The sequence below is a fragment of the Crinia signifera genome, chromosome 3, assembly GCF_055691185.1.
Source record: "Crinia signifera chromosome 3, ASM5569118v1, whole genome shotgun sequence".
NCBI lineage: Eukaryota > Metazoa > Chordata > Amphibia > Anura > Myobatrachidae > Crinia > Crinia signifera.
In genome coordinates, this window is record NC_139219.1 from 148,400,782 (window position 1) to 148,428,775 (window position 27,994).

General features: G+C 44.6%; 1 protein-coding gene across 1 annotated transcript in view; it reads right to left on the reverse strand.

The window, feature by feature from the left end:
* ENPP3 (ectonucleotide pyrophosphatase/phosphodiesterase 3) overlaps positions 1-27,994 on the reverse strand; it is a 128,110-nt gene that overhangs the window by 77,826 nt on the left and 22,290 nt on the right. The window contains exons 2-6 of the mRNA XM_083176707.1: positions 26,833-26,941; positions 18,796-18,918; positions 8,132-8,257; positions 4,592-4,652; positions 2,621-2,718 (exon numbers count right to left, since the gene is read on the reverse strand). Of these exons, the coding sequence (XP_083032833.1) occupies positions 2,621-2,718; positions 4,592-4,652; positions 8,132-8,257; positions 18,796-18,918; positions 26,833-26,941 (517 nt within the window). The remainder of the gene's footprint in view (positions 1-2,620; positions 2,719-4,591; positions 4,653-8,131; positions 8,258-18,795; positions 18,919-26,832; positions 26,942-27,994) is intronic.

A 27,994-nucleotide genomic window follows, 5' to 3' on the forward strand; every position in this document is an offset into this window, starting at 1 on the left:
GTAGTCAAGGCGGGAGATGACAAGAGAGTGAATGAGAATTTTGGTCGCGTCAGTGGAGAGGAATGGTCTGATGCGTGAGATGTTGCGTAGGTGAAAGCGGCAAGACTGTGAGAGAGCACGAATGTGGGGGGTGAAAGAGAGGGAGGAGTCAATGATGACACCGAGGCAGCGCGTTTGGTCGGTGGAGGTGATCTCGGTTTCACCAATGCTAATGGAGATAGTGGGAGAAGAGGGGATGTTCGGGGGATGGAAGATTAGAAGTTCAGTTTTAGCCATGTTTAGTTTCAGGAAGCGTTGGGTCATCCAGGCTGAGATGGCCGTGAGGCATTTGGAGACCTTGGACAGGAGTGATGGGGATAGGTCGGGGGAGGAGAGATAGATTAGGGTATCATCAGCATAAAGGTGGTAATGAAAACCATAGGAGCTGATGAGGGTGCCCAGAGAGGTGGTGTAGAGGGAGAAGACTAGAGGGCCAAGGACTGACCCTTGGGGAACACCGACTGGCTGCGGGGTAGTAGGAGAGGAGGAGCTCGGAGTGGAGACGGAGAAGGAGCGATCGGAGAGGTATGAGGGGAACCAGGAGAAGACCGTGCCAGTGATGCCAAAGGAGCAGGAGAGGGTGGTCAACAGTGTCAAAGGCAGCCGACAGATCAAGCTGGATGAGGATAGAGAAGAGGCCTTTGGATTTAGCCGATAGTAAATCGTTAGTGACTTTGGTCAGGGCAGTTTCAGTGGAATGTAAAGGGCGGAACCCGGATTGGAGGGGGTCTAGAATGGAGTTAGCAGTAAGGTGGCTTAGGAGACGATTATAGGTCAGACGTTCTAGGAGCTTGGAGGCAAAAGGGAGGAGGGAGATGGGCCTGTAGTTGGATGGAGAGTTGGGGTCCAGATTTGTTTTTTTGAGAATTGGAGAGACAAGAGCGTGTTTGAAGGAGGAAGGGAAGATCCCAGAGGATAGTGAAAGATTAAAGAGGTGAGCCAGGTGAGAGCAGACTGACGGACTGAGACGACGGATAATATTGGAGGGGATAGGATCGAGCGGGCAGGTGGAGGGAGAAGCGGATTGAAGGATAGAGTGGACTTCAGCAGCAGTGGTGGGGTAAAATGAGGACAGGGGTTGGAAGGAGGGGAGTGGAGATGTAGGAGGGGAGGAGGGAGAGGGTGAGGTCATGGCAGCAGTGATGGCAGTCCTGAGAGAGGAGATTTTGGTTGAAAAGTAGGTAGCAAAATCAGCGGCTACGATGGAGGACGGAAGAGCTGGAGGAGGGGGGGAGAGCAAGGAGTTGAAGGTGGTGAAGAGCCTGCGGGGATTGGATGATTGAGAAAGGATGAGGGACTTAAAGTAGGATTCCTTGGCCAGAGCAAGGGCAGAGCTGAAGGAGGAAAGAATGAATTTGAAATGGAGATAATCCGCAAGGGAGCATGATTTCTTCCAGAAGCGCTCGGCAGTGCGAGAGCACTTTTTAAGGAATCGGGTGATAGGCGAGTGCCACGGTTGGGGGTTGGAGCATCGAAGGGGGATAGAGGAGGGAGGGCAGGCAGAGTCTGGAGCCTGGAGATTTCTTACCAGATCTCTCACGTTCTGAATCTCTCACCCTATTACATTTTGCCCCATAATGTCCTTTCCATTTCTCTGTGGGAGATTCACTACGATGGGAGTTCTATTTCACATGGGATATTGCTATGGGCAACCAATTTGAATCTACTTCTTATTTATTTAGCACCTTCTAGAAGATAATAGATATTACTGTTGTTTATTTATTGAAAAGCTGCTGAGTGCCGCACCCACGTACGTATGTATATTAGAGCTGTAGTAACAAACCCCTTCCCTTAATCCGGTTCTGTGGATACCTGCATGTGGTTGGCATGGCACCTGCTCCCCAGTGTGGCTCTTCACAGAAAATCTCTGCATTGCTGCTGCAGTTCTTCATTGCAGAGCCACAACTGGTGCAGCAGGACACAGTGAGGAGTCAGAGACGCCGCCGCCGAATCCCCTCATTTACATGTGTGGGAATGTATAACAAAGACACATCCCCTTACATGTCGCTACTGCAGTAGAAAGCATTCGATGCTCACCAACCATCAAATGATTTCTCCTAGCTCCGCAAATAAAAATCAGTGGGAACGAGTCGGCAGATATTGTCCCATCTGCACACCCATGGGAATGCCCAGCGCTTTCACGGGGACGCCCATAAAGCGATGGGTGATCCACGTCCCCACCACCATCTGCCCCGACCCTCCCTAATGTATGTGAATGGCTCGACAACTATGCAAGTCGCCGAAGCCAATCTCAAAGGAGGCATGTACATGCACATAATAGACCATGCACATGCGCAGTCCCCTAAACATCGGGGCGGGTCCAAACTCGCAATACTGCAAGTAGATCAGAATCAACCGCTTAGGGCCAGATATATCAAGCTTCAAAATGTGATAAAGTGGAGAGTTATAAACAACCAGCCAATCAGCTCCTACCTCTGTAACATGGCAGTGGAACTGATTGGTTGGATGTTTATCACTCTCCATTATATAACTTCTTGAAGCATGATACATTTGGCCCTTAGCATTTAGTATAACGTTACTCTTTTAAAGACAATAAGAAATAGGCCGAGAAAATACTCACGCAATTGTTTTATGTTTGGCAATAAGTCACCCCATAACTGTAAGTAATCTGCTCGAAACCCATCAAGTGAAAAAAGGATGACCGGTGGGAGATCAAATCTATGCAGATATATTAAAAAAGAGAAATTGGTCATATTTGTGTATAATGCAGAATTACAGTAAAGCTGATGCGACTTCTCATATGTCCACACTCTTCCAAAAAGTCATCCAGACTCTAATTAGGGATGTGAGATTAACCACAGAGGTCTAAGAAACACAGATTCCCAGAGCTACCCCCCAGGTCTCTAGTGATGAGTTGGAGCTATAAGGTATGGGCGGTAGTGCAGCTGCGTACACACAAGCAAGTTAGTAGTATAAGACCATTTCTCCATCGTCTGCTCTTCCTTATCCAATTCAAGAACATTTTTTTTAGTCATGTAATCCTTTCTTACTTTCTCTCAAAGGGCCCGACTCAGACCTGTTTCGCATGGTTGCAAATTTTCAGAGGGGCCGATTATCGATGAACTGCACATACATATTGGCCAAAATGCATGTGCACGACACCCGGCTGCGATCAAGTCCTGCAACTTTTTCTGCTCTCTGGCCGTACACAAGGTGATTGACATACAGTGGGTGTCTGGGGGTAGAAACCGGCTGTTTCCTGGGAATTCCAAGAAAAAACACTGGGTGTGCCGAATAAAACCCTGGGAGTGACATGGAAAATGCTCGGCCTGACTAAAGCCATGTACATGTGGGGCGATTCATCTAAGCGACTTTGACTATATAGTCAAAATCGCTTAGAATGTGTTCCTGAATCGCCCCATGTGTATACTGCAGGCAATATTCTTGCTGCTGGGAATAGCCGCCGGCTAATCTCCAGCAGCGACTACAAGACTTTATACACCCCTCTCGTTTATATTGTAAAGCTCACTCTATATAAAGCACACCTTATCCTCCTTGTTTGGATGGGCCAATTCAGGTCACTCACATTTTGGGTTCGTCAGAGAAAGGATTGCATAGACACAAACAGAAAATTGCTTGTGTGTTGATGTAATGATTGTGAAATATGTTTCAAGTAACTAAACTACATAACTTTTTTGTATACAGGATCAGTATTTGTCTTTTGTGATTCTCTGACTTGAAAAGCTATCCTTTTCCCACATTTCACTATTCTTAAATCCTGTTTCCTGCAATAATCTGACTTTAGTTACAGTACTTGTTTACTACCACTCATTGCCAGACTGTATCTGCACCAGGGTTGCCAACCCTCCCGGAATGGCCGGGAGGATCCCGAAAATCGGGTCCCCCTCCCGGCCCCCCTGGAAAGGGGGGCAACCCTCCCGGATTCCGGCTGTCCCCTCCCCCCCTCATGTACCTGGTGGTGGCGGAGGCTTTAAATTGCCGCGATTCGCTGCATTTCGGCAAAAGGGGTGGGGCTAAATATGCAAATTGTGCATATTTAGCCCCGCCCCCTCATCGTAGACCCACATATTGCGGTATTTCCATTACTAGGGGCAGGGACTGATGATGTCTCCATCAGCCCCACCCCCAGAAGTGATGTTGACAGTCTCCTCTCCGGGGTTTTCCCAGAGAGGAGATTGTAAAAGTCGGCAACCCTGATCTGCACAACCTATTATCAGTGTCAGTTCAGCTAATATACTGCAGTGTATGTCAGCCTCAATGAATGTTGATGAAATTGCTGTTGTTACATCCGTCAGAATAACATCTCTAATGAGTCTATAGCATGGGAAATGACTAATTCTGTATGTTGAAATATTAATGAAATTGTAAGGAAAACATGTTATACACAACAATAGTCATTGTGCACATACTGTATAACATATAACAAGGAAGAAAGTGTCTAACATATCAAATACAAAAGAAGTTCACAATGACAGAAAAGAAGACTAGTGACATCATGTCTGCGCTGTATAAGCATGTTTACTTCCTTATGTATTATACTAAGCAAATGCATATATAAACCCTCCCTTACCCTTCAGGGCACTGGCGAGTTGTACCATCGTCACATGTTCCTTCTGCCCAGAGAACTTCTCCTACAAACCAGAAGCATAAATAAAATGTATTATGAAACAAGGAAATAACAAGAGAAAACAATTTTGGATTAACACAGAACATTCGCTTTGTGTAAATATAAGAAATCACCAAAATACAATAACCAACCATTTCAGATATTAGTACATATGTGCAGGGCCGCCAATAGGGGGGTGCTGTGGGTACAGAAGAGCCCGGGCAGCTAATTTTGCCCACCGCAACCGCCCCCACCGCCTCTGCTGAGCTGCGCTCAGTGCGCTGAACAAAGCAGGTCCCGGAGCACAGGCTTATACAACCCAGGACACCGGCGGGCAGTATGGATGGTGTAATGGTTAGCATTACTGCCTCACAGCGCTGAGGTCATGGGTTCGATTCCCATCATGGCTCTAACTGTGCGGAGTTTGTATATTCTCCCCGTACTTGCGTGGGTTTCCTCCAGGTACTCCGGTTTCCTCCCACAATCCAAAAATATACTGGTAGGCTGATTGGCTCCCAACAAAAATTAACCCTAGAATGTCTGTGTATGTGTTTATGTGGTAGAGAATATAGATTGTAAGCTCCACTGGGGCAGAAACTGTTAATAAATAAATAAAATGCTGCACCAGCTTTTGAGCCAATCAAAGCTCACGTACCGGCAGTCAATCAGAGCGGCTGATGGTACGCGAGCCATGATTGGCTCACCACCCGGTGCTGCATTTTAATTGGCCACCGGCATCCTGAGTTGAAGAAGCCTATGCTCCGGGACCTCCGGGTTGCAGCTCAGCGGAAGAGGAGATGGGGGAGAAGCAGTCGGGTTATGGTAAGTCAAGTGAGATGGGGGGGGGGAGGCGGAGCCCGGCTGGAAATGAGTCCCAGGCCCCAAAATTCCTGATGGCAGCCCTGCATATGTGTTTTCAGAAGTGTCTATAGGTCTGATTTAGAGATGGATGCAAATAGCACAGCTGCTATAGCTTTGTATGCAGCGGCTGGGCTATAATATGACAAAGCTGCAACATGTGTGTTTAGTGAAGACACCACCTGCTGTATCTGGGGATGAAGCATCTCTTCAGCTGCATGATCATCAGACATCTGATTAGCCCTCAAGTCACTTAGGGCCTGATTCAAATTCATTCAATCCCTGGCGAATTTGCAACGGGGATCAATGTTTATGCCCTGCGCATGCACATAATCACATATGCAGGGATTCTGTGCGGGCGCCTTTGGTGACTTGCATTGTCGCCATGGCGATCGCAAAGAGGAGGTCAGGATGAAGGCGGGCAGGGGGTGATTGCATGCAAATGTCATGCATTTCCTGGGCGTACCCATGAAACCGCTGGTACACAGCTGCCGGGCGGCTGATGTTTCCCCTTTTCAAGCCATTCAGGCCAGACAGGGAGGTCCGGGGGCAGGCAGGGGGTGGTAGTAGGGGACCGCAGGCGTGTTGATGTAAGTATGGGCTAACTTTTATCTAAGAACATAGGAAAAATAATATGATTGTCAGCGACCATCCAATTTTTCTTCCGGACGACCGCATGCGAGGGGATGTGTTCACATTCAAATCTCGTTGCATGCTAGTGAGGGAATTCAGGTGACGGAAGGTGTGGATGTTCGATTGACCAATGGGCGGGCCACGTTGACCTTTTCGCTAGACTGCAAACATACAGATGTAGCGCCTGTCTTCTTTGCCGGGTGCCCGCCAGATCCTTTTCAGTGGCGAGTGCCGGCGATAGGGACTGGGATGCGCGTGCATCTCATGAGCGTCCCAGTATCACGGCGGCTTGGCAGCATCTCCCTGGCGGTCTCCGCTTCAGGGAGACGCTGCCCAGTTTGGGGGGGGGGGTCGGGGCAGCAAGGGGGTCCAACGGTGACGGCGGGGGAGGCGGCGGGGGACGATGGAATCGCCAGTCCCTGCAAAGAAGAGAGGCACTACATCTGTATGAACAGGTCTAAATCAGACCCATAATGTCCTGGTGTTAGTGAGGCTGTGTTCGAGGACGCAGGCACTGGCTTCAACTGTCTCCACCTAATCACCGGCATTAAAATGACAGTAGCATGTCATTACGCTGTAGCGTTTGGAGCACTGCGAGCGACATCGCAGCCCCAGATCTGCATATGCACAGCACAGCTTCTGTTCATGTGAAAATCTAAAAACATAGGAGATGTTCATAAACATTGAAGGGGTTTTTATACCTCTTTGAATTAGGCTCTCTATATATATGAATCCTGCTGTAATTGTACCCTCACTTGTAGCAGTCTCTCAAACTTCACAAATAAAACTTGTTAGGTAATCTTCCCTCAGAATTCTCCCAACAATTTGATATACAGTATGTCCAGGGTTGCCTACCCTCCCGGAATGGCCGGGAGGCTCCCGAAAATCAGGTAGCCCTCCCGGTCCCCCGGAAAGGTGGGCAACCCTCCCAGATACCGGCGGCCCCCCTTGATTTCCGCAGTAATTTCCCGCGATTCACATATTTTTGCCTCACCCTCTCCTCAAAGACCCACAAATTGCAGGATTTGCGATATTGGGGGTGGGCCTTGAAGATGTATACATCAGGCACTGCCCCCCCAATGTGCTGCTGACAAAGTGCTGCTTCTCCCGGAGAGAAGACTTTAAAAGTAGGAAACCCTATATACTGTATGTCCCTGTACTCCTATAAGGAGATCCTAATTGTTTGCGCTGTTAGTGAGGCCACAGGGCAGGATTTACGCCATTTATTAAAGTGGCCATATACAGGTCCGACTTGTCTGATTGGCAATATGTGGGGCAAATGTGTGGGAAGAAAAGGGCAATATTATTGGTATTGGGCCCTACAACTTTGTTGCCCTGGGCACCCAACAAATCTTGCCCATCCTCCAAAGTGAAAAACTTAAATAAAATCATAAAAGCTCTGAACATATATTGTATATTATGAAAGTTCTGAGCTAGATTATTTATACTTATTTTATATATAATCCATTTCAATTTATAAAATGCTGCAACAATTGAAAATAACATTCCCTGATTATATTGTGTGGTATGATCTCCCGATAGTTGGGATTCCGACGGTCATTACACCAATGTTGGGATCATGACTACCGGGACTACAACAGGGGCAAGCACTATAAAGCTCCTTGCGGGCTCAATGGCTCGCTGCAATTGCCACAGGTTCTATTCTCCTTCTATGGGGGTTGTGGACCCTCACGAGGGAGAACAGCCCCTGTAAGTTGGGAACCCAACTGTCGGGAGGCCATCCGGAACCCATTTCTAAATAAAATAGAATACATAACACTTGGAGTGTTCATAATGCATATGGTTAGTGCAATGCTTTTATGATATAATGAAGGTAATTCTTGACATAGGACCTGTGGAGGAAGGAACATTTTTTATATTTTTTCTGTAAGCCTTTTGCTGTAAGCCTAAAAAAAAACACTTTGGAATTTCCATATTTTGGAATGTCTTAACTTCTTCAACATTACATATGTTTATATATCTTTTATAGTCATCTTTTAAATGAATGCTTACCTTTGCAAACAGCATTGTAATTTGAACAGCAATCTCCTTTAGTTAAGCAGTCATCTGAGCATGAGCAGAGGCGGTTAGTAATCTGCTTCTCTCCACAGCGCAACTTGCTACATGTCCACTCCTGGGCTGGAAAAAAAGCAACAAAGCCACATATTTTATACAGTACAGCAAAAAAGAAAAAACATCATCCAAAAGAAATGGTACAAACCCATAAGCAGATAATTTGAATGAATGATTGTGCACTTAAATAAAATACCTGTAGTCTCTGAGATCTTAAAAAAAAAAAAAAAAAACATTTTACATGGTGAATTTGCCATTACATGGTGAATACTATTCTTCAAAAACTGCATCTGTGAAAAGGATTTAAAAATGGGCAAAAACATTGGCAATTGAATCCCGTTTATTCAGGGACAGAGAGAGGCTGGAAGTGGTCAGCGCTGATATCAAAGAAATGCCTTAAAAATGCTTGGGCACACATGCATTTTTTTCATACACCCAGAAAATGCTATGTTTCCTCCCCCAAATGCCGACATCCTGTCAGTCAAATTGCAGCTGAATTGTTATTGCAAATCATTTGCATTTTCAGTCGCATTTGGGCCCAGGCATGCCCAGTTGTTTGAATATTGCAAACCCCAAGTTTGCAAAGATAATCAAAGACTTCAGGCTAAATTACCATGGGCATGGTTCTCTATAAGGTATAGGTATATATTTTATAATACACATCCATACCTCCCAACTGCCCCACTTTTCGGGGGAATGTTCCTTTTTTTGTGACATTCCCGGCTCCCGCATCGGGGGGGGGGGGCAGTTGGGGGTCCCCCCTGTCACAACACGAATAGCCTAAGGGGCTGGGGACATAGCCAGCAGCTAACAGAGAGCCGCTAGCCATGCCCCCACAGCGGCAAAAACAGGGGCGTGACCATGCTGGGATAGACCATGCCCCCTTCCTGCAAGGCCATGCCCCCAACATTTCAGAAGCGCGGTGTGTCCCTCCTAGTGGCAGTCCAATATTGGGAGGTGTGCAGATATTTTTTTCCATGTGATAACTAAATGTATTTACTTATTTATTTGATTTTTTTTGTAGGAAGTCAGCAAGAAACTTGCTTGATGGCAGGAATGTGCCACTGAGCCTGCTGATGTCAGTGGTATAAATCCCAGACAGGTTTGAAAGGGATGGTAAAGTCCGAGGTTTTGGTGTGTTGTTAGGGACTTGGTGCTAGGCCATTCCCATACTACATACCAGGTTTTTTATGTTACAAAAAGTAGGGGTATAGTTGAGCGTTTAGGGAGCTCAAAAATAGAACAGGCGCCTAGTGGGGTGTTGAGTCCAGCTGTTCCCACAAAAGGGGGTGTCACACCCCTAACAATAACAAACAAGATATGCAAGTGGAGCGCTAAAAAATATCAATGGATTTTAAAAATAACATAACAATTTATTTTAGTTATAAATTCACACTATGGCCCTTATTCTGATCGGTGCGGATATTCCCGCATTCTTACGGAGCGGTCCGCACGCCACGGTGTTCTGCCGCGTGCGGCCATCGTCCATAGAAACGCCCACGGGTCCTCCGCATTCGGACGGACTCACTCTTTAAGAACAGGGCGTGTTTACGGACGACATACAAACCATGCGTGTGCGGGAGAAACACTCAGATTCTGCACGGTATTACAGAGTATTACAGAGTATGCTCGGGAATACCGCATCCGAACAGGAGCCAAGCGGTGCTACCGCACGTAAGCGGAGTATTTACGCCAAACAACCCACTATTATGTATCTTCTGCAATACATCACATGACCCACTTATTCAATTACCTATCCTCATAAAAAACTTCTTATTTGGAATTGGAATCAATTAGATGCCAATATATCCTTACAAGCATGCCTAACACATGCATTGCACACATTAACCCTTACAGCAATTGAAGTGCAATGGTTTCTATTAGACCCTGTGTAAAAGATTATAAACAATCTACACATATACTGTTTAATGTGCAAAGAAAACCAACAACTGTGAACTTGCATAAAACATTTATTATAAACCAAAATTAACATGTCAATCACAAAATATAAAATTATAAATTATATCAGGAGATCGCGAAGGTCCTGCAGATCTGCTAGTAAGAGCCTCAAATGGTGCTCCGCCCGCAGGAGGGCCCCAATAACTCCCTCATCTGCCGGTGTGGTGTCATCTGTGGGCATGTCAAAGGGGCAAAAATTAGTCATGATATTCATGCATACATTTCACATACTGCTACATAAATTGCACAAATGCTAGGTGACATGTGTATATATATATATCTATGTAGAGAGATAGAGACACACATAGATAAATAGATATGACACATACATATCTACATACATACACACTTATTTACTACATACTGTGTTTTTGTCCCTCTACCCTTTACTCTGCAGAAGACATAACAGTCATAGTGTTTCTTCTCAGTCACAACCCACCCATGACTAACCAATGACAAGCATGTCATGGCCTCCGTCAATAAGAACTTGTCACAATCTCCTCAGTCTAAGTTCAGTGATGGTTCGTGGCATGGGAGTTATGCAAATGTCAGGAATGCACAGTACACATCCTCAAAATCATAATTCTGTCTAAACCAACCTACAATTCTGTGACGGCAAAAAAACAATCTGAACTACAGGGGGTGTTTAGGTAGAGGAGGCTCCTGGGACACTGGCAACTTGTGACTCCATTCCAAGGTAGGCCGGCCCATACTCCATTTATAGCATACATCCTATAGTTTCGAAATAACATTCACCAACAATATAGATTCCACTATTTGATGGGTCATAATCAACGCTTGCAGCAGGTGAATTTAATCCACAAATGATCCACTCATCCCTTTACTCCAGGATCCTGTTTAACTACAACGGTTATGTGGCAGTCAAAATGGAGCTCCAAGCCATCCCACAAACCTGTGTAATTCAGAGGTGTCCTGGATGAAAGGGATGCCTTGGACACCCCATCTAACCCGTACCTGTATCTGTAGCTACCCACTTTGGGGTCTGTATTAATAGTATTGTAACAACATTTATCATCACCAGTGCTACATAACAAATACCAGTACAACTACTTCATGAATGATGCATTATGTAAACATACCGATCAGATGTGACTCCGGGGCCTGACATGCCTCCTCCCCCTCGGAATCGGACACCTCTGGGGCAACCGTGGCCTCCTCAGCCCCCTCCTCCGCCAGCTCCTCCGCCACCATCACCTCGTCCACCTCCTCCGCCACAACCAACTCCTCCACCACCACCACCTCCTCCTCCACCTCCTCCTCCACCACCACCACCTCCTCCTCCACCTCCTCCTCCGCCACCAACACCTCCTCCTCTGCCACCAACTCCTCTTCCACCTCCTCCACCACCACCTCCTCAGGCACCTCCTCCTCCTCCACCACCTCCTCCACCATCTCCTCCACCATCTCCTCCACTTGCTCCTCCAACATTTCCTCCTCCTCCTCCACTTGCTCCTCCTCCACCCTTGCCGCCACCTCCTCCTCAGGCTCTTGCCCCTCCTCCTCGGCCAGGGCTGCCTCGGCCTCTTCACGTGGCTGTCGGGCTCGGGCTCGTGCTGTGTGGTAGAAAAAAAAAATCATGGTCAATGTCGGGTCATTGGGGCACATGTATTAATCCATAACAAGACATACATGGAAGGGTGATAATGATGGCAAACGATGCTGGAAAGTAGCTCCTTACTGTTAATGGACTCCAAAATGTGACATTTAAAATATTATGTGATTGTTAGTAATTTGTTCAAACATTACAACCCTGGCATTTATCAATGTGTAACACATATTAGATCTGGCACATTGTATGCATCAGAATCATCAATGCTATGTCATTACATATAAAAGCCACATGACTGCATGTTAACCAGGAAGAAGCACACATAACAGTCTATGGACTTTTAAACCCATGGACACCCACTTATCATGAGACACATTTTATTGTTTCTATATGCTATGTTGTAAGTGCGAAATTTCATAGCTAAAATACTCACAAGCAGCTATTTCGCCCCTAATTTGCTGTAACAGCTGGGGCTGGCGCCTGCGGAGGTCCGACCAGCGCCTCTCGAACTGCCCGATGCTCCTCCGCACCCGAGTGCGGGCGTAAATCCTGCGCCCTGCCGCAGCATAGGCCCGGCGTTTATGCCGGTTGCTGATAAAGGGCCCAGCACGGCCCAGCCTTGTCTCCATGACGGAGACAAGAACCCTCAGCTCCGCAGGAGAAAACGGGTCTGCCCTTCGTGTCTCCGCCATGTTAACAATGGCATCAATCAACCAATCAGGTGGTGGCATTGGTTTATCACAGTTATTTGTGTTAATAACTTTATTGTTCATCTTTACATGAGCAGCGTCTCTGCGCCAACACAAATGGTGACAAATTCGCATGCCTTCAAAACAGTAGTGCTGATGTATGGCAATGAACAAATCTGATATATATAAAACACAGTGTGTATGCACTTAGCAAATCCAATGACGCCTCGCTCCGCCAAGCAACGCGTGCTATAGCTTAGCAACGCATAGCTGTACTTAGCATTACTTACTCTATGCATCTATGTGTATGCGTACATTTATGTTTAAAAGACACATACACATACTTGCAGGTATCCTGAGTCCAGCATTATACACCAGCGCTGGCTGCCTGGCTGCCTGCCTGCCTGCCTGCCTGCCTGCCTGCTCCTTGAAATGTTTAAACATGTTAATAAATTCAAATATCATATATATATATATATATATATATATATATATATCTGCAAACAAATCATACATCAACACAGGAAAAAATCCCCAACACATTAGAGAATAAATCAATGTACTCACCAGTCATCAGGGATAGTATCAACTACAATAATGAAGATATAACAAACACATAAGATCCCTTGTAGAAGGTATAATAATGAGCACCTATATTGTACTTCCCCCAAAACTAAGCACATATGATAAATATCTACTATTTCTTTGCCATTAGGAGGGCAGGCTGGATAATTGTCGTTTTGTAACACTGACAACTACCACACTGTACTTATTTGAAGGGGTGATTTTTACAAGAATTGGTGTGTTCTGGTCAACTAGATAAAATGTACCTGAAGTATCTTTGCGCCACAGAGTCCCGCAGCTGGTATCCCCTCCGGCATTCAGGGGCGCGGGATGGGCGCATGGGCGGATCTTGCGGCTCAGATGGTACCTCCCACTCATCAAAGGGTATCTCACGCCGCACAGCAATGTTGTGGAAAAATATACACAGGCCCACGATCCTCGACACCATTTGAGGCGCATACTGTAAGTCACCACCAGTGCGGTGGAGCACTCTAAATCGACCCTTTAAAAGGCCAATTGAGCGCTCCACCACTTGCCTGGTGGCAACATGCGCCCCATTGAATGCCTCCTGTGGGCCCGGTGCTGGGTAGCTGTACGGCGTAAGTAGCCAGGGCGTACATGGGTAACCGGAGTCACCCAGAACCCACGCATCACGGCCTTCCAGCTCTTGTAGTCTTTGCCATATCCCGGTTTGTCGGATGACATGAGAGTCATGGGCACTTCCGGGAAACTTCGAGTTGAAGGCGAGAATCTCCATGGATGGGCCACATACCACCATCACGTTCAGTGAGTGGAACAATTTGCGGTTCCTATATATCTTCTCACTTCGAGATGGAGGCACAAATGGTACATGGGTGCCATCCACAGCCCCTATCACATTAGGGAAGCCAGCAATTTGATGGAAGGCCTGCTGGCTTCTGCGCAGGGTCTCGGTGGCAAATGTCATGGCCATGAAGTGCCCCTTGCGCCTGAACATGGCCGACGTCACACGCCTCAGGATTCGGCAGAAGGCCGGCTGAGATATTCCAGCAAGTACTGCCACTACTTGTTGGAATGATCCTGAGGCGCAGAAATGCAACACCGCCAGCAGCTGTGTGTGAGGCGGAATTGCTGTCGTGATCCCGTGTAGAGGTTCCAGATCGCTCTCAATTAACGTGAGCAGATCCAGAATTACATGTGGCGGTAACCGGTACCTAGTAAGTACCTCATCATCGGGCATAGCAAACAGAGTCACCCGTGTGCGATAGATTCTAGCACGTCCTGGCCTCCTTGGGCGACGAGTGGGGAGAGCCGCAAGTGCCCTTAGCCTCCTTTCCATGTAGCGCATCATTGCTTCAGCAACCTATAAAGAAATGAACATAAATACTGATGCACCTATGCACATAATGGCCATATCCCACTACAAATAGATTTGTAGGCTTCAATACGTACAATAGATGGCCGCCCCGTGAAATCCCGAAGATCCATTTCACCCTATAATGATGTAACAATAATATGAACTCAATACACACCGTCCTAAACACACAGATAAAGGTGTCAGCATTTTTTGCCGACATCATGTACTATGAGACATTTCATCTATTGCTGGGACATGTTGTCCTGCAATAGATGAACCCACACAGGTTTAAGACCTGTGAGTGAAATAGTGAACATGTGACATGTTGCAATAATGCTACAAGCACTTTGCTGGCCCAACAATCTGTAGTCAGTGAGGCAATGGTGCATACATTCATACACTTACATTGTTAATGGATAGCATATCTACATGGACCATGGAAGAGCTTACCTTAGACCCTGACAAGTCCAGATCTGCTGACAAATGATTCTAGCAGCAACTCACTATTTATAGGCCTCTCACATGTGTGGTCTATAACAGTAGTGATGAGTATTGCATGATTTGTGGCCTGGATTTTCTAAGGGATTGGGCTACTTTTAGCTTGCAATCAAACTCCACAATACCACAGTAGTCATGAACCAAATGTCATGTCATGCTAGCAAATAGCATGTGTATTGTGCAATAGTCACAGGTGTATCAGAAGATTCTATGCAATGTTAGAATTGGTGACCAGTATTTCATGTCGAAGTTTCGCCAGGTTTTACACAATGGAATTTCCGCCACCGTATGCGGCGCGAAAAAACAGCGACGTACGCACACGCACGGAACGCAGCTGCCGCTGATGTCCGCCAAACAGGATACACAAACAGTATATAAAGGTGTATTAGAAGGTGACAATGTTGTTGCTAACATGTCTGGATCACAACCAGAGGTGGACCCAGACCTGCAGCAACTATTTGACCAGATGGACTCCAGCACCACCTATGTGCCACTGCACATGCAGGCAGTGGGTAATGAGGAGGCTGCTGGCCCTTCTACAGCAGGGGAACCTGCACCTGACCATTCTACAGCAGGGCAACCTACACCCGGCCCTTCTGCAGCAGGGCAACCTGCAGCTGGCTCATATGCACCATCAGCAGAATCGTTTGGAACACAACCGGGGACTTCACAAGGTAGTACCATGGCCAGCACTTCAAGTGCAGCGACACGTGCCAGGGGGCGTGGCCATGGACGTGGCAAGGGGACAGCGAGGGCAACAGAGGAACCAACTACAAGAAATAAGGCATATGAAGCACAGGAGCTTGCCATCCTGGTTCCCCGAGCACGTGATTGGATTGAGTGTCCATCGGAGAAGCTGACACACACACGCAGATGGAAGATTTGGGAACAGATAACGGCAGAGATTAATGAAGTTGCGCCACAAGTTCGTGAGACGGACCATGTGAAGAAGAGGCAAGTTGTTTTGTGATACATGTGCCCAGTAATAGGCAAGTAATGATTGAATTCATGCTTAGATGGATTTTGCAAATGGCCTGTGAAGTTGTTACGATACACAGACATTATTGCCATGTTATTTAGTTGAGAGTTAGAGTACGGTGATTGTGAATGTGTATTGTAACGGTTGAGATCATAGTTGCATGTAATGTTATCTTTTGGACATTAACCACATGTCATAATATGTAGCACAGAGCAATGGCTGCAACAGCTAACATCTGGAGTGACAGGTATTAATATGTTAACTTACATTGCAGGTGGCAGGACTTCAAAACCAACCTGAAGAGGAAGATGACCAAGCGGTGGCAACACAGCCAGACATCTGGGGCCGGGCCCATGCCATCAGGGCTAGAGCTCACCCCCCTGGAGTTGATGGCCGAGTGCTGTATATCAGTTGAGGAGGTCAGGGGGGTGAGCACGATGGATAGCGAGGCCCCAGCTGAAGTGTTTGCGTCTTTTCTGGAAGGTAAATATTGGTCATGCCATAAACTTGTGCAAGTAATTATCTTAGAATGTGTCCTAATTGTGTTTATCATTTTCCACAGACACCCCACCGCTTGGTGACGACTCTGCTCAGGAGGTGGAGGAGTCCGTGCCACCTGGCCCCAGTGGTAGGCCTGTGCAGCAGCAGCCATCGGCCCAAGCCGATTTTGCCACCTTGGCCAACATGCTTGGGGACATCAACCAGCAGGGAGAGTTGGCATCAGAACGGATGCATAGGACCGAGGAGATCATGGCGAGCTTGGTCAGCACCCAGCAGGCCATCGCTGCGAGCATGCAGGCCATGGCTGCAAGTGCTCAGGTGCTGGCCGAGCAAGCCACCCGCCAAAATGATCTCCTCCTCCACCATAATGAGCTTATGGTGGAGCTGGTTACCAGCAACAGGGTCCTAATGTCATCCGTTTCTGGTGCATTACCACCGGCAACACTCCCTGCTGGCAGGAGGGGTAGACCAGCCAACCCCTCTACATCATCTGCTCCACCTGCCCCAGCATCTGTCCGTGGCCGAAGAGCTGCTGCACAGGCCAAGGAGCCTACCAAGGCCAAACGTGGTCGCAAATGAACTTGTGGCTGCATTAATCTCCACCGTTATGTGTTCCCAAATCTTCCATTGTGCTGTGTGTGTCAGCTTCTTGTGTCCAATCACGTGCTGAGGGTAACCAGATGAGCCCTTGCTTCATATGTCCTTTTTGGTTCCCCTGTTGCCCTCTTTTGCCTGCCATTACTGTCAGCTGTACTTGAAGTGATGTTGCTAAGTCCCCGGTTGTGTTCCAAATGATTCTGCTGATGGTGCATATGAGCCAGCTGCAGGTTGGCCTGCTGCAGAAGGGCCAGGTGTAGGTTGCCCTGCTGTAGAATGGTCAGGTGCAGGTTGGCCTGCTGTCGAAGGGCCAGCAGCCTCCTCATTTCCCACTGGCTGCATGTGCAGTGGCACATAGGAGGTGCTGGAGTCCATCTGTGTGCAATTATATTTGTTTTGTATTCTTATTTTTTTTTGTACATTCCTGCCATGTTGTTTTTGTTTGGGATTTTTTATTTTTTGGTCATTGCATCACAGTGGCATTGACTGTGACATGTATAGAAATAAATTTGTTTACTTTACCAAAAATGTGTGGTTTCATGAGTACATGTCGAATACACATGTGTATTGCTAGTATTAATATTCAGTCATGTCCATTGTTAGCAGTTTTAAAGTGTGTGACAAGTACAGCATATGTGGGGGATTAGTACGGTTTCCTTGAAGCAGCAATGGTTTCAATTAAAGCACTGACAAGCGTCCTATTAGTGAGTAATGAGTAAAGGAGTCGATTCTATTGGGTTCAGGTGTTAATGCTTGTAGTCATTAGGCGTACGTTCGCCTACCGCATGAACGAGTGGTGTCCGCAAAGCAATAGTACACTTGTGGACACCGCACATTTCTTCCCTTTTTGATCGCGTGCATTCGGAGTGGTATCCGAATGTACGCCCCCCAACATAAGTGTACTCCCCCGTGTCCGCCCATGTTTCCGCCCCGTTTTGCCCACTTTGAAACTACGCCCATGTGTCATTCCGCATGACGCCCATAATACGCCCATATTTCCCGACTGATTGCGGGGAACAGTTTGGGACGGGATTTGGCCGAACTGGTACGGAGTCAAGGCCTGGCACATGCGCGTTGCGTTCTCCACGCATGCGCAGACGCCGTAAAGACGCCATCCGAAAGTATGCGGTAAAGTACGCGTCAATCAGAATAAGGGCCTATGGGAGGAATCAACATAGCTGCTATAACCGATTTCAACAGACAAAAAAACAAAACGTGGCTTTTTTGCGACCCACTTTATCACAGCTATGCAATTGCTCACCTGCAATAATTCTCTATAGGGTTGCAAATTTCTCTTCACCTACTCTAAGCAGGTGAAATCCCTATTTTTGGGTAAAAATGTCGGTACTTTATTCAGAACCTTTTGACCAACTCCCTTAATGACTAATTAGGCACTTGTTTAGTTATTTTAAATTGGCTAAAATAGTGAGAGTGAAAAAGTGAAAAGTGGTGGAAATGGGGGTGGAAGGTATGGGATACTGTTATCGTATTTGACTTTGAAATTTTGGGGGTACAAGCTGGTTTCCCAATATTCACCTAATCACAGGTGACAGGTCACAAGATTTTCTAATAGGATAGCCCAAAAAAGCAAGTACGGTGAAGACTATCAGTCACAGTTCCAAGATATTAAATTCTCTGGGGAACTTTTTATAAGCTACAATTTTCAGAGCAGCTTAACTTAACTTAACTTTTGGCTGCTTGATTAAAAAAAGGCATGTTAGTATTAAATATTAAACTAGTTGTATTTTGTATTTAAAAATATTGCCCCATTAAATCCAGGGGATGAGACCACTGAATATGTGGCAGCTTTGGAGAGAGCCACTTTTTCCAGTAAATGTAACCCATGATTGTGTTTTGTTTTTTTAATGTCCTAACACAAAGAATTTTAAATAACAATAAGCTTATACTTACTTGGTTTTACGCAGAGATCATCAAAGTCAAAACAGCAATTTCCTTGTGTAACACACTGGGGATCACAATGGCAATCATTTTCCATCAAGTTGTTAGTTTCGTAACATCTTTGTCTGCATGTCACTTAGAAAGCAGAGAACAAAGGTTACAGTCAGTAAGCAGTGATGGCATTGTAGAGGAAATAAAAATACCTACTGCAGTGTTTTTCAACCACTGTGCCGTGGCACACTAGTGCGCCTTGAGCTGTTCTCAAGTGTGCCGCCAGATCTAGAGATGCCCAAACCAGTTTACAGCCACCATCAGATCAACTATTATTTACCGGTCTCTTCTTTTCATGTAAAGGGCCAATGTATTTAATTTTTACCTGTGGGGACCAGTGTGAATGTTTTTTATATGGGGGCCAATAGCTTTGTTTTTTTTCCTGTGAGGGCCAATATGTTTTGCCCTGTGGGGATCTCATGGTGTGCCTTGGCAATTTTCAAATCTTATTTAGTGTGCCGCAAGGTAAAAAGGTTGAAAATCACTGACCTACTGTATAGTATATTAAGAAATGTTCGGTTTCGTTCTCCAAAACATTCCACATTAATTTTGTAGATCTGAACCAAAACCTAGTCCACATCTCCAAGGTGATTTTAATAGCCAAAATTGCTTTAGGGCTAATTGGATATCCTCATTAGGTATTTTGGCCCAACAATATGGAAGATATATATATATACTCACCACTATGAAGTACCACCACTAACCACTAGAGGCTACTCGATGGACCAAATTACTCCTTTGTGTGTTAAAAGATGTCATTACAGGAAGTGAAAGCAATCTTTCAGGGACACTGATCTGTTTTAAACTTGCTGGATATTGAGAGAGGAAGCTGTGAAGACAGAGATGGCGGTAGGAGCAGACAGGGACTGGATGTGGAGTAGAGAGTTTGTGGGTCACAAACGGTCACAGCTCAAAGTCTGTCACAGTCCAAAGTGAAAGTAAATTGTAGAAGCCATCATTTTGATGGGCTTTTAAGTAGTATATACTGTAATAATGTTTAATAACATAAAATAATGAAAGACATTGCAGGCTTCATGTTTAGCACATATGAAATTACTTATAATTATGGAAACATCAGAAAATCAGTGGTATAATATGGCAATGTATGCAGGTAGTGTAAAACCTTTTTTTATTTTGTTTAGGGATAACCATATGAAGGTAACAGCAAAATATCTGGGTGTTCCTTCTTATGCTGCTTTCCCACTGCAGACCAGTTTAAAGTACTGGTAATCTTAAATTGTATTTAAAACGGTATTAGCATTCCCACTGCAGCAGATTACCGTTTTAAATACCATTTAAGTACCATTCCCATTGCAGTGAACCGTGTAAAATGTAGAGTGCCTAACCCCCCCAGTGTAGAGTGCCTAATCCCCCCCCCCCCAAGTGTAAAGAGTGCCTAACCCCCCCGTACCTGCCCTGTGCCCCCACCTCCCCTCCCCTTGTACTTACCTGCATGGGGATGCAGGGCAGTGGGGAGGCAGCGGGGGTCCATGCAGGGTCCATGCGGGGTACAGGCAGTCCCAGTGCCTGATGAGAACTAGTAGTTCTCACTTTGCGCATATGTAATGAGTGCACATGCATAATAATGAGCCGCTCATTACATATGCGCATATGTAATGAGTGGCTCATTATTATGCACGAGCACTTCTTACACATGCACAAAGTGAGAACTACTAGTTCTAATCAGGCACTGGGACTGCCTGGAGGCTAAATAACGTTTAAGAGGCATTCCCACTGCCTCTTAAACGTTATTTTAACGTGTAGGACTCTGCTTTAAAAACGGGTTGAAATACCATTTAACTTTAAACGGTATTTCAACTCTGGCACTTTCCCACTGCAGCTTTAAAACGGTAAATTGCGCTGAAAATCGGCAATTTACCGTTTTTTAGCTGCAGTGGAAAAGGGTCATTACTCATGTAGAATGATATTCAAAACATATACAACTAATGAATACTCTGTTGTAAGTAATTGTGACAAAATGGAATTGCCACCAAATGGAATTCTGACTGGTGTTTAAGTACTCCTGCCTCAGGAAAAAGTCTGCACAAACAAATGTATCAGTATTTCAGGTGCATCTGTATTATAAAAAATAATATTTTCTGAAAAAATAGAAAACTACACATGCCTGTTGGGTCATATATAATTATAACTAAATAAATACACTTTTTGTACAATATATACTTCATACTAAAAAAATTACATATTTATTTCATATTTCAACATTTATCACAATACATTAGCACAACTCTCAATATATTGTACCGGCAGACATATCTGTTTGAACGAAACGCAAAAACTAAATGGAAAATTTACTTCTAAAAATAAAAAGAGGTGATTTTGTCCACAGCAACCAATTATATTATCTCTATCATTTTCTAGGATGCAATAGAGAAATTATAGAAATAATCTAATTGGTTCCTATGGGCAACATCACCTCTTTTTTTTTTTAGAAGTTTTAAAAAATGTACCCCTAAGTGATTAATTTTGGTATAATTTTTGTGGGATTGCACAATTTATGAAAATAACTGTGACCTCCTGCTAGATTATGTTACCTGTAGCTTCCTGGCTACTGTCACCTAATGTGCCTTCAGCAGGGTTGCCCACCCTCCCAGAATGGCCAGGACATTGGGTCCCCCTCCCAGCCCCTGAAAAGGGGTGCAAGACTACCAGAAAGCTGTCAGTGTCCCCAGCCTCTCCCTCCAACCCCCACCCACCAGGTATCTGTGGGGCCAAAGGATGCAAATCACGTCATTGTAGCCCTGTCCACTGTACAATGCCTGAAATACCGGCATTGCACTGTGGGACATGGCCACAATGACACAATCGTGCTGGCCCCTAAATAGGACATCCCTTTCCATGGCTTTGCCCCTTCCCAACCCTTTTCACTCATGACAGCCCCGCCCCCTTCCTCACTGAGCTGGCTTCCCTCTACCGGAAAATGAATACAGAAAGTAAGTAAGTAAGCCTGGCCTTCAGTAGACATGAAGGTGAAAATTACTTGGGTAGAGGAGCATCAGATCTTCTATGGGGATGGGTTTCCCATGACCAGGGGTTAAAGTGAGGGGGAACGGTGTGGAACTTAGTTCCACCACCTCTAATGGTGAGGTGGAACATTTTAGAAACATAGAAGTAGATAAGATAAGAACTACTAGTCTGCCCCTTTTTTAAACATGTTACCTCAAACCATATTTGATCCTTATTTTTAACCTTCACATTGGCCCTGCACAGTAATTCTCACAGAAAAGCATTCCAGTTTGCAGGGGAATGCCAAAAACCCTACCACTGGCCCTGTCTCTGCCTAATGGGGGGAGGGGGTAATTAGGTGGCATAGAGAAATGAGTTCCCCCACCTCTGCATGACCACTTTACGCCCTGCCCATGACAGACAATCATCCTCTAGTTCTCATTTTATAGAATGTACTAGATAAATGACAGCTGGAGGATGGTTTGTTGCTGTGGGCAACTTCCACACTTGTTCTGTTTAGAAGGTTTGATACATCTCCTCAGTCACACAGTGTAGTACCCTTATACCCTATCCCAAACACCCTAACCCAATGTTCTAAACTAGCCTTAAACTCTACCCCTAACCCCTAAACTAACCCTAATACCTCATCCTAATACTCTAACCCTAATGTCCTAATTCTTATACTATAACCCTTAAACCTAATGACCTAACCCTAATAACCTAGTAATAACGCCATATTGCTACTTTTTAGTTCTGCACTCCAGCATACACATTCTGTTTACAGTGCAAATGATTCTCTGTTCTTGCCATAAACCATTGGTTGCGCCTTCCTGCAATGTCTTGCAATATGGTTATGAACACAAGCCAAAACCAACTGAAAAGCGCATTGTTGAATTAAGTCTTATAGGACAAGGGCCATCATTACTTGACAACTAAATGTTAGGAAAGCACATAAATTAAGCCACATAATATCAGCTTCATTTTCTGTCTGTCACATATTTCCTCATACAACCATTGTACCATCCCATTGTAAACTTAATTTTATTGAATAGTTCCCAGCCTGTCAAAATAATGGAACATAGCAGTAATGTTAGCACCATTGGACTGTACCATCGGGTGCCATTTAGTGGCCGCCACTGCACAACACACTTGAATTCCCCCATAGAGTTGAGGAATAGCATTAACTTTTATTATATATAACAACAATGAATGGCTTGTTCTGAGATCAACATGCCAGAAGTTGAAGCTGGGGTTCCTCCCTTCTCCACCAACAGCACCCACACTGCAGGAGAAAAAGTGAAATGGCAAGTCCGCTAAAGGATATTGCAGCAGGGTAAGTAAAGTGACGAGGGTTGAGGATAGATTCAAATAGTAAATATGGGTAAATTAGGGTGTCCACCTGAGATTAATTCGTAACCACATTAGTTATCTGTCTCTTGCCGCTGCTTTCTGTGGTACAGGACTCACACATTAACATTTCACTAGATCTCATTCTTGCAATGTGCTTAGTTTCCATTTTACTGTCCTCGGATACTCTCTGCATGTTTGACGCCATTGTACAACCAAGTATGTATAGTCTGATTCTGAGTTGGACGTAGAGCAAGAAAGAGCAAGTAAAACCATGCTGCACTGCAGGTGGGCAGATATAAAATGTGTATAGTAAGTTATATATTAGAGGGGTGTGTCCATCAAATATGAACTGTGTATAAATAACAGCATTTGTGGGCTACATGCAAACAACAGCCAGTATTTACTCTACATGCAAATAAATAATGTACTTGGCACCTCTTGCAGTACAACATGGAATGTCCAGCTGCAAACTCACTTGCATTTTTTCCCAGTCCCTGGGGCAGATGGTACTAAGCTGTGGAGAAAGAGATAATATACCAGCCAATTAGCTCCTTATTATTTTTCAAATATAACCTGTAACATGGCAAAAGGGAGCTGATTGGCTGGTTCTCTAGCTCTCTCTCTCTCTCTCTCTCCACTTTATCACTCTCCGAGGATTAGTACATCTCTCCCCCAGTGTGTTAAATTCATTTTATTGAGTAGAGAATTTCAGGATCTTCTAATCAAGACCATGGTCACTGCACAGAAGCAGCATAGTTAAGGAGTTTCACTAATGCTGCTTTCCCACTGCCTACCCGGGTAAAGACCCGTTTTTTTTAAATGGGTCTTTACCCGGGTAAGAGCCACAAAGACCCTTTCCCACTGCAGCTTTTAAACGGTAATTTACCGTTTAAAAGCAGTAAATGTCCCATTCACACTTACCCGTGTAAACCACAAAGCAACACGTTTAAACTCTCTAGTAAACCTTGCCTGTCATTAAAAACATCACATGCACCAATCATGTTCTTAACCTTTATTATTATTTCTAAATACCGTTTAAAACCCTTTCCCATTGCCAAAAAAACGGCTCTTACACGGGTAAAACACTGCTTTTTACCCGGTTAACAAATACCGGTATTTGTTACCCGGGTAAAGCAACCTGGAGCTTTCCCACTGCAGCTCTAGCCGTTTAAAAAGGCTAAAAAAACGGCATTTTACCGTGTAAAGCCTGCAGTGGGAAAGGGGCATTAGTAAGGGCAAGCATTATACTGTAGGTGTTACTTGTCCTTTCTTCTAATGCTATTCTAACTTTCAAGACTGGTGAAGGTCATACTTGTCTACTATCCCAGAAGTTGTTGGAGACAAATTTTTTGAGTAGTTCCCTGCACCCCTAAAAGAGTAGACAAATCTCCCATATCCTGCCCACTTCCTAGTAAAGTGGGCAGGAGAGGGATATAATCACAGGAATTGTGCTACCATATGGTGGGGGTGGGGCTATACAGGTTGAGTATCTCTTATACAAATATCTGTTATCCAATTTATTCCGAAAACCATAGTTTCCAGAATGTCATTTTTATTTTTATTTTGCTGAAAACCTACTGGGGACATCTGTAACTGGCACTACTTGGGGCATGATGATATGTAACTGGTACTACTGGGGATATCTGTAACTGGCACTACTTGGGACATGATATGTAACTGGAACTAAATATGTGCAAGAAAGTGAATGCTTAGCATTCAAATTCAGTGTCTGAGATAGTACACAAACTTTGATTTATGTTTCAAAAGCTTGTTTCATGCACATATAAAATATATTTGTGTTTGATGTGTTTATACAACATAAATGCAAGATACCTCACGATAACTCATTGAAATATAACAATATTCCGAAATACAGAATAATCCATTATCCAATATCCAAAATGCTTCTGGTCCAAGCATTTTGAATAAGGGATACTCAACCTGTATTATACAAATTGCATCATTCAGACCGAGAACCATAGCAATTGCCAAGATGGGGGTGGGTCCTTATGACGTGAGAGCCTGGCCTGTCCCCCAAAGTGGCCAGCGGCCAGAGGATTCTCAAGTATGATGTAGGTAGTGTTGGTAACAGTTTTGCTTACAATAGTGACCTGATTCAGAGGTGGATGCAGTGCTGATGTCAAGAAGCAAGCAGCAGATGCTTTAAGTCTGCACTTGCGTCTGAGTCACACTGCATGCATCCCGTGGGTTACCGATTGGTGACACAGAATACATTTGGATGTAAAGAGAGATTGATTTTTAGTGGCCATTTATGGGAAGTAACAGGGGATGGGTTGGTGGCTAGCCAGATGTGGGGGTGTCACTGTCAGTGACACCCCCATAAAGCATGCAGAAATATAACTCATTGATAATTGAGCATCTATCTTTGTTATTAACCCTTTGAGTGCCAACATTTCTGAGAGAGATGTTCAAAATGTCTGCTAAAAATACCAGCGTCGCTGACATTTGTTATATAAATTCAAATAAAAAAAATGTTGTGTAAAAAAATGATTCTATATCCAATATAAGATAAATATTACAGGTTATTTTGATGAATAAAAAGGTTTGCTGGGCAAGTTTCACATCTACTGTATTTTGACAAATTCACTTATCATTCAAAGGGTTAAAGGCAGTGGTGGGATTCAGCTGGTTAACACCGGTTCTGCAGAACCGATACCTAATGCACTATCGGTACTGCAGAACCGTTTGCTAATAAGTGCCAGGGCCCTTTCTAGAAGCTGACTAGCCGTGCAACCATATAGGGTGCCTGTACGGCTTGTCCGCTAACTGCTAATTGCCACCGGGCAGGGGTCCGCCAGGGACCAGCTCACTCGCCTCCAGCAATAATCCTAGGATTCCAAATTGAGGCAAAAAGTCATCATCACAGCAGTGGATTCTCGCTGGTTTTGTATTCAATATAAGTCCTTCCAATGGTGATTTGAGCACCATTTCACACAAGACCACGGGAGAGCTATGTCCTGACAGTCTGTGGATGGGTAAATTAATAACTGCTGCATTGCTGAACTATATATCTGACTGACCTGTTCCCTTAGGCTCTACTGTTCATACTGTCTGACATAAAAACATCTATTATTTGTGTGTTATGGGGCCTACACCCTTAGCGATTTCAGTGCATTTTCTAAGTGATCTAACTAGATCACTTAGAAAATGCCTCTACATTGCTCTGCGATTTCAGTGCATTTTCTAAGTGATCTAACTAGATCACTTAGAAAATGCCTCTACATTGCTCTGCGTGTACAGGTCATAGCGATAGTGATGCGCGGCCCCACGTTTCGCTATAATTTTGGTGAAATGTTAACATTTTTTTTAAAAGGTTCCTTTTGTACAACATGTGTGTGCTGTACCCCACTGTTTTATTTTTTATTTTATTTTTTATTTTTTTAAAGAAAAAAGGAAAGAAAAGAGTTTTATTTGGTGCAGCTTGTGTGTACTGTAGGTGCTGTGCCACTGCGTTAAAAAATATAAGCATGATATGGATATGTAGAGTCAATATAGATCACATTCTGTTGATACAAGTGCAGCCACAACCGCACACAGACCGTAGCCATGCCACATATCATTTTAATTAGTGTATGTTTGTGCATCCTATTAACGTATTATTTTGCAAAAAATACTGCATTAGAAATAACAATAAAGGCTATTTATATTTCAGTGTCACAATACCTGATGGTATATATGGCTGTGGTGGCAGTGTTGACTGTGGTGTTTCTTTTTTTAATCCCAGGCCCAGACCTAAACCAAGGGACATCACCACCAATGCCACAAGAAGTACCTGTAAAAAAAATAAATAAAAAAAATTATATATAGAAATATATTTTCATATATGTAATTGTAAAAAAACATAAAACATGTAGTCCAATACATTACATGAAGAAGTGATTATCAGTCTACTAGGTGTAAAACACCAAAGTGGAAAGTGAATGCAGTTGAAACTTGTAAACTATGGGATGAACACATGAAGGGATAAATACAGTATGATGCGATTTTCTAACATATGCAATTTTTAGCCAAAAAATGGAGAAAATCTAATGTTTTACAGTAAAAATCACACATTTTGGCCTATCTCAAACAAAATAGACCAGGTCCAGGCTGGATCGTTTGACCAAACCATGCACAGATCTCACTGATTCTGTCCAAAAAAAAGTATCTACAGGCAAAAAATAAAATAAAAAGCATAGCTAGCTCCGGGCTCATGGAGCTGGCCCTGGTTCCCCAAATACAAGGGACAAAAATTGTGGCGATTCCCTAAATTTAAGGAATGAGCACCTCGCTCTTGGACCGGTCCTGGATCAAAAATACGGGGGACAAAAAGACTGGGGACCCCCATAATTTGGAACCAACAACAGTCTCCAATAGCCAGGGGTGTCATGCCACAGCCAGAGGACACTTTTTATGCAAGGTCCCCCGGCCGAACCATGACTACTGTAGCTGGTCAGTCCTGGACAGGGTACCTGGGAGAGTGGGGACCCCCAATAAAAGCCCCAGGACTGAAGCCTGGATCTGTCCCCGCCCCCTGACAATTTTTGTGGTGTAAAAAAAGATATAAAAATACATTGGTTTTCACAGTAGAACTAAAGTCCCTTAAGGGGAACCACAAGTCCAGGCTGCAGGGCATTATTGGGCTTGCATAGACTCACTAACACATACACACATACTCACCCTACCCATGTTCCTACAACCAGAGCCATTCCTCTCCCGAACGAGTCACTGTGATGTCAGTTACAGGGATTCCCACTCACCTTCATCACAATGCCTCCACTCAGCCCTGACTGGCTGTAAGCATTTCCATGGAGACATCTACAGCCAATCAGGGCTCAGCTCAGGC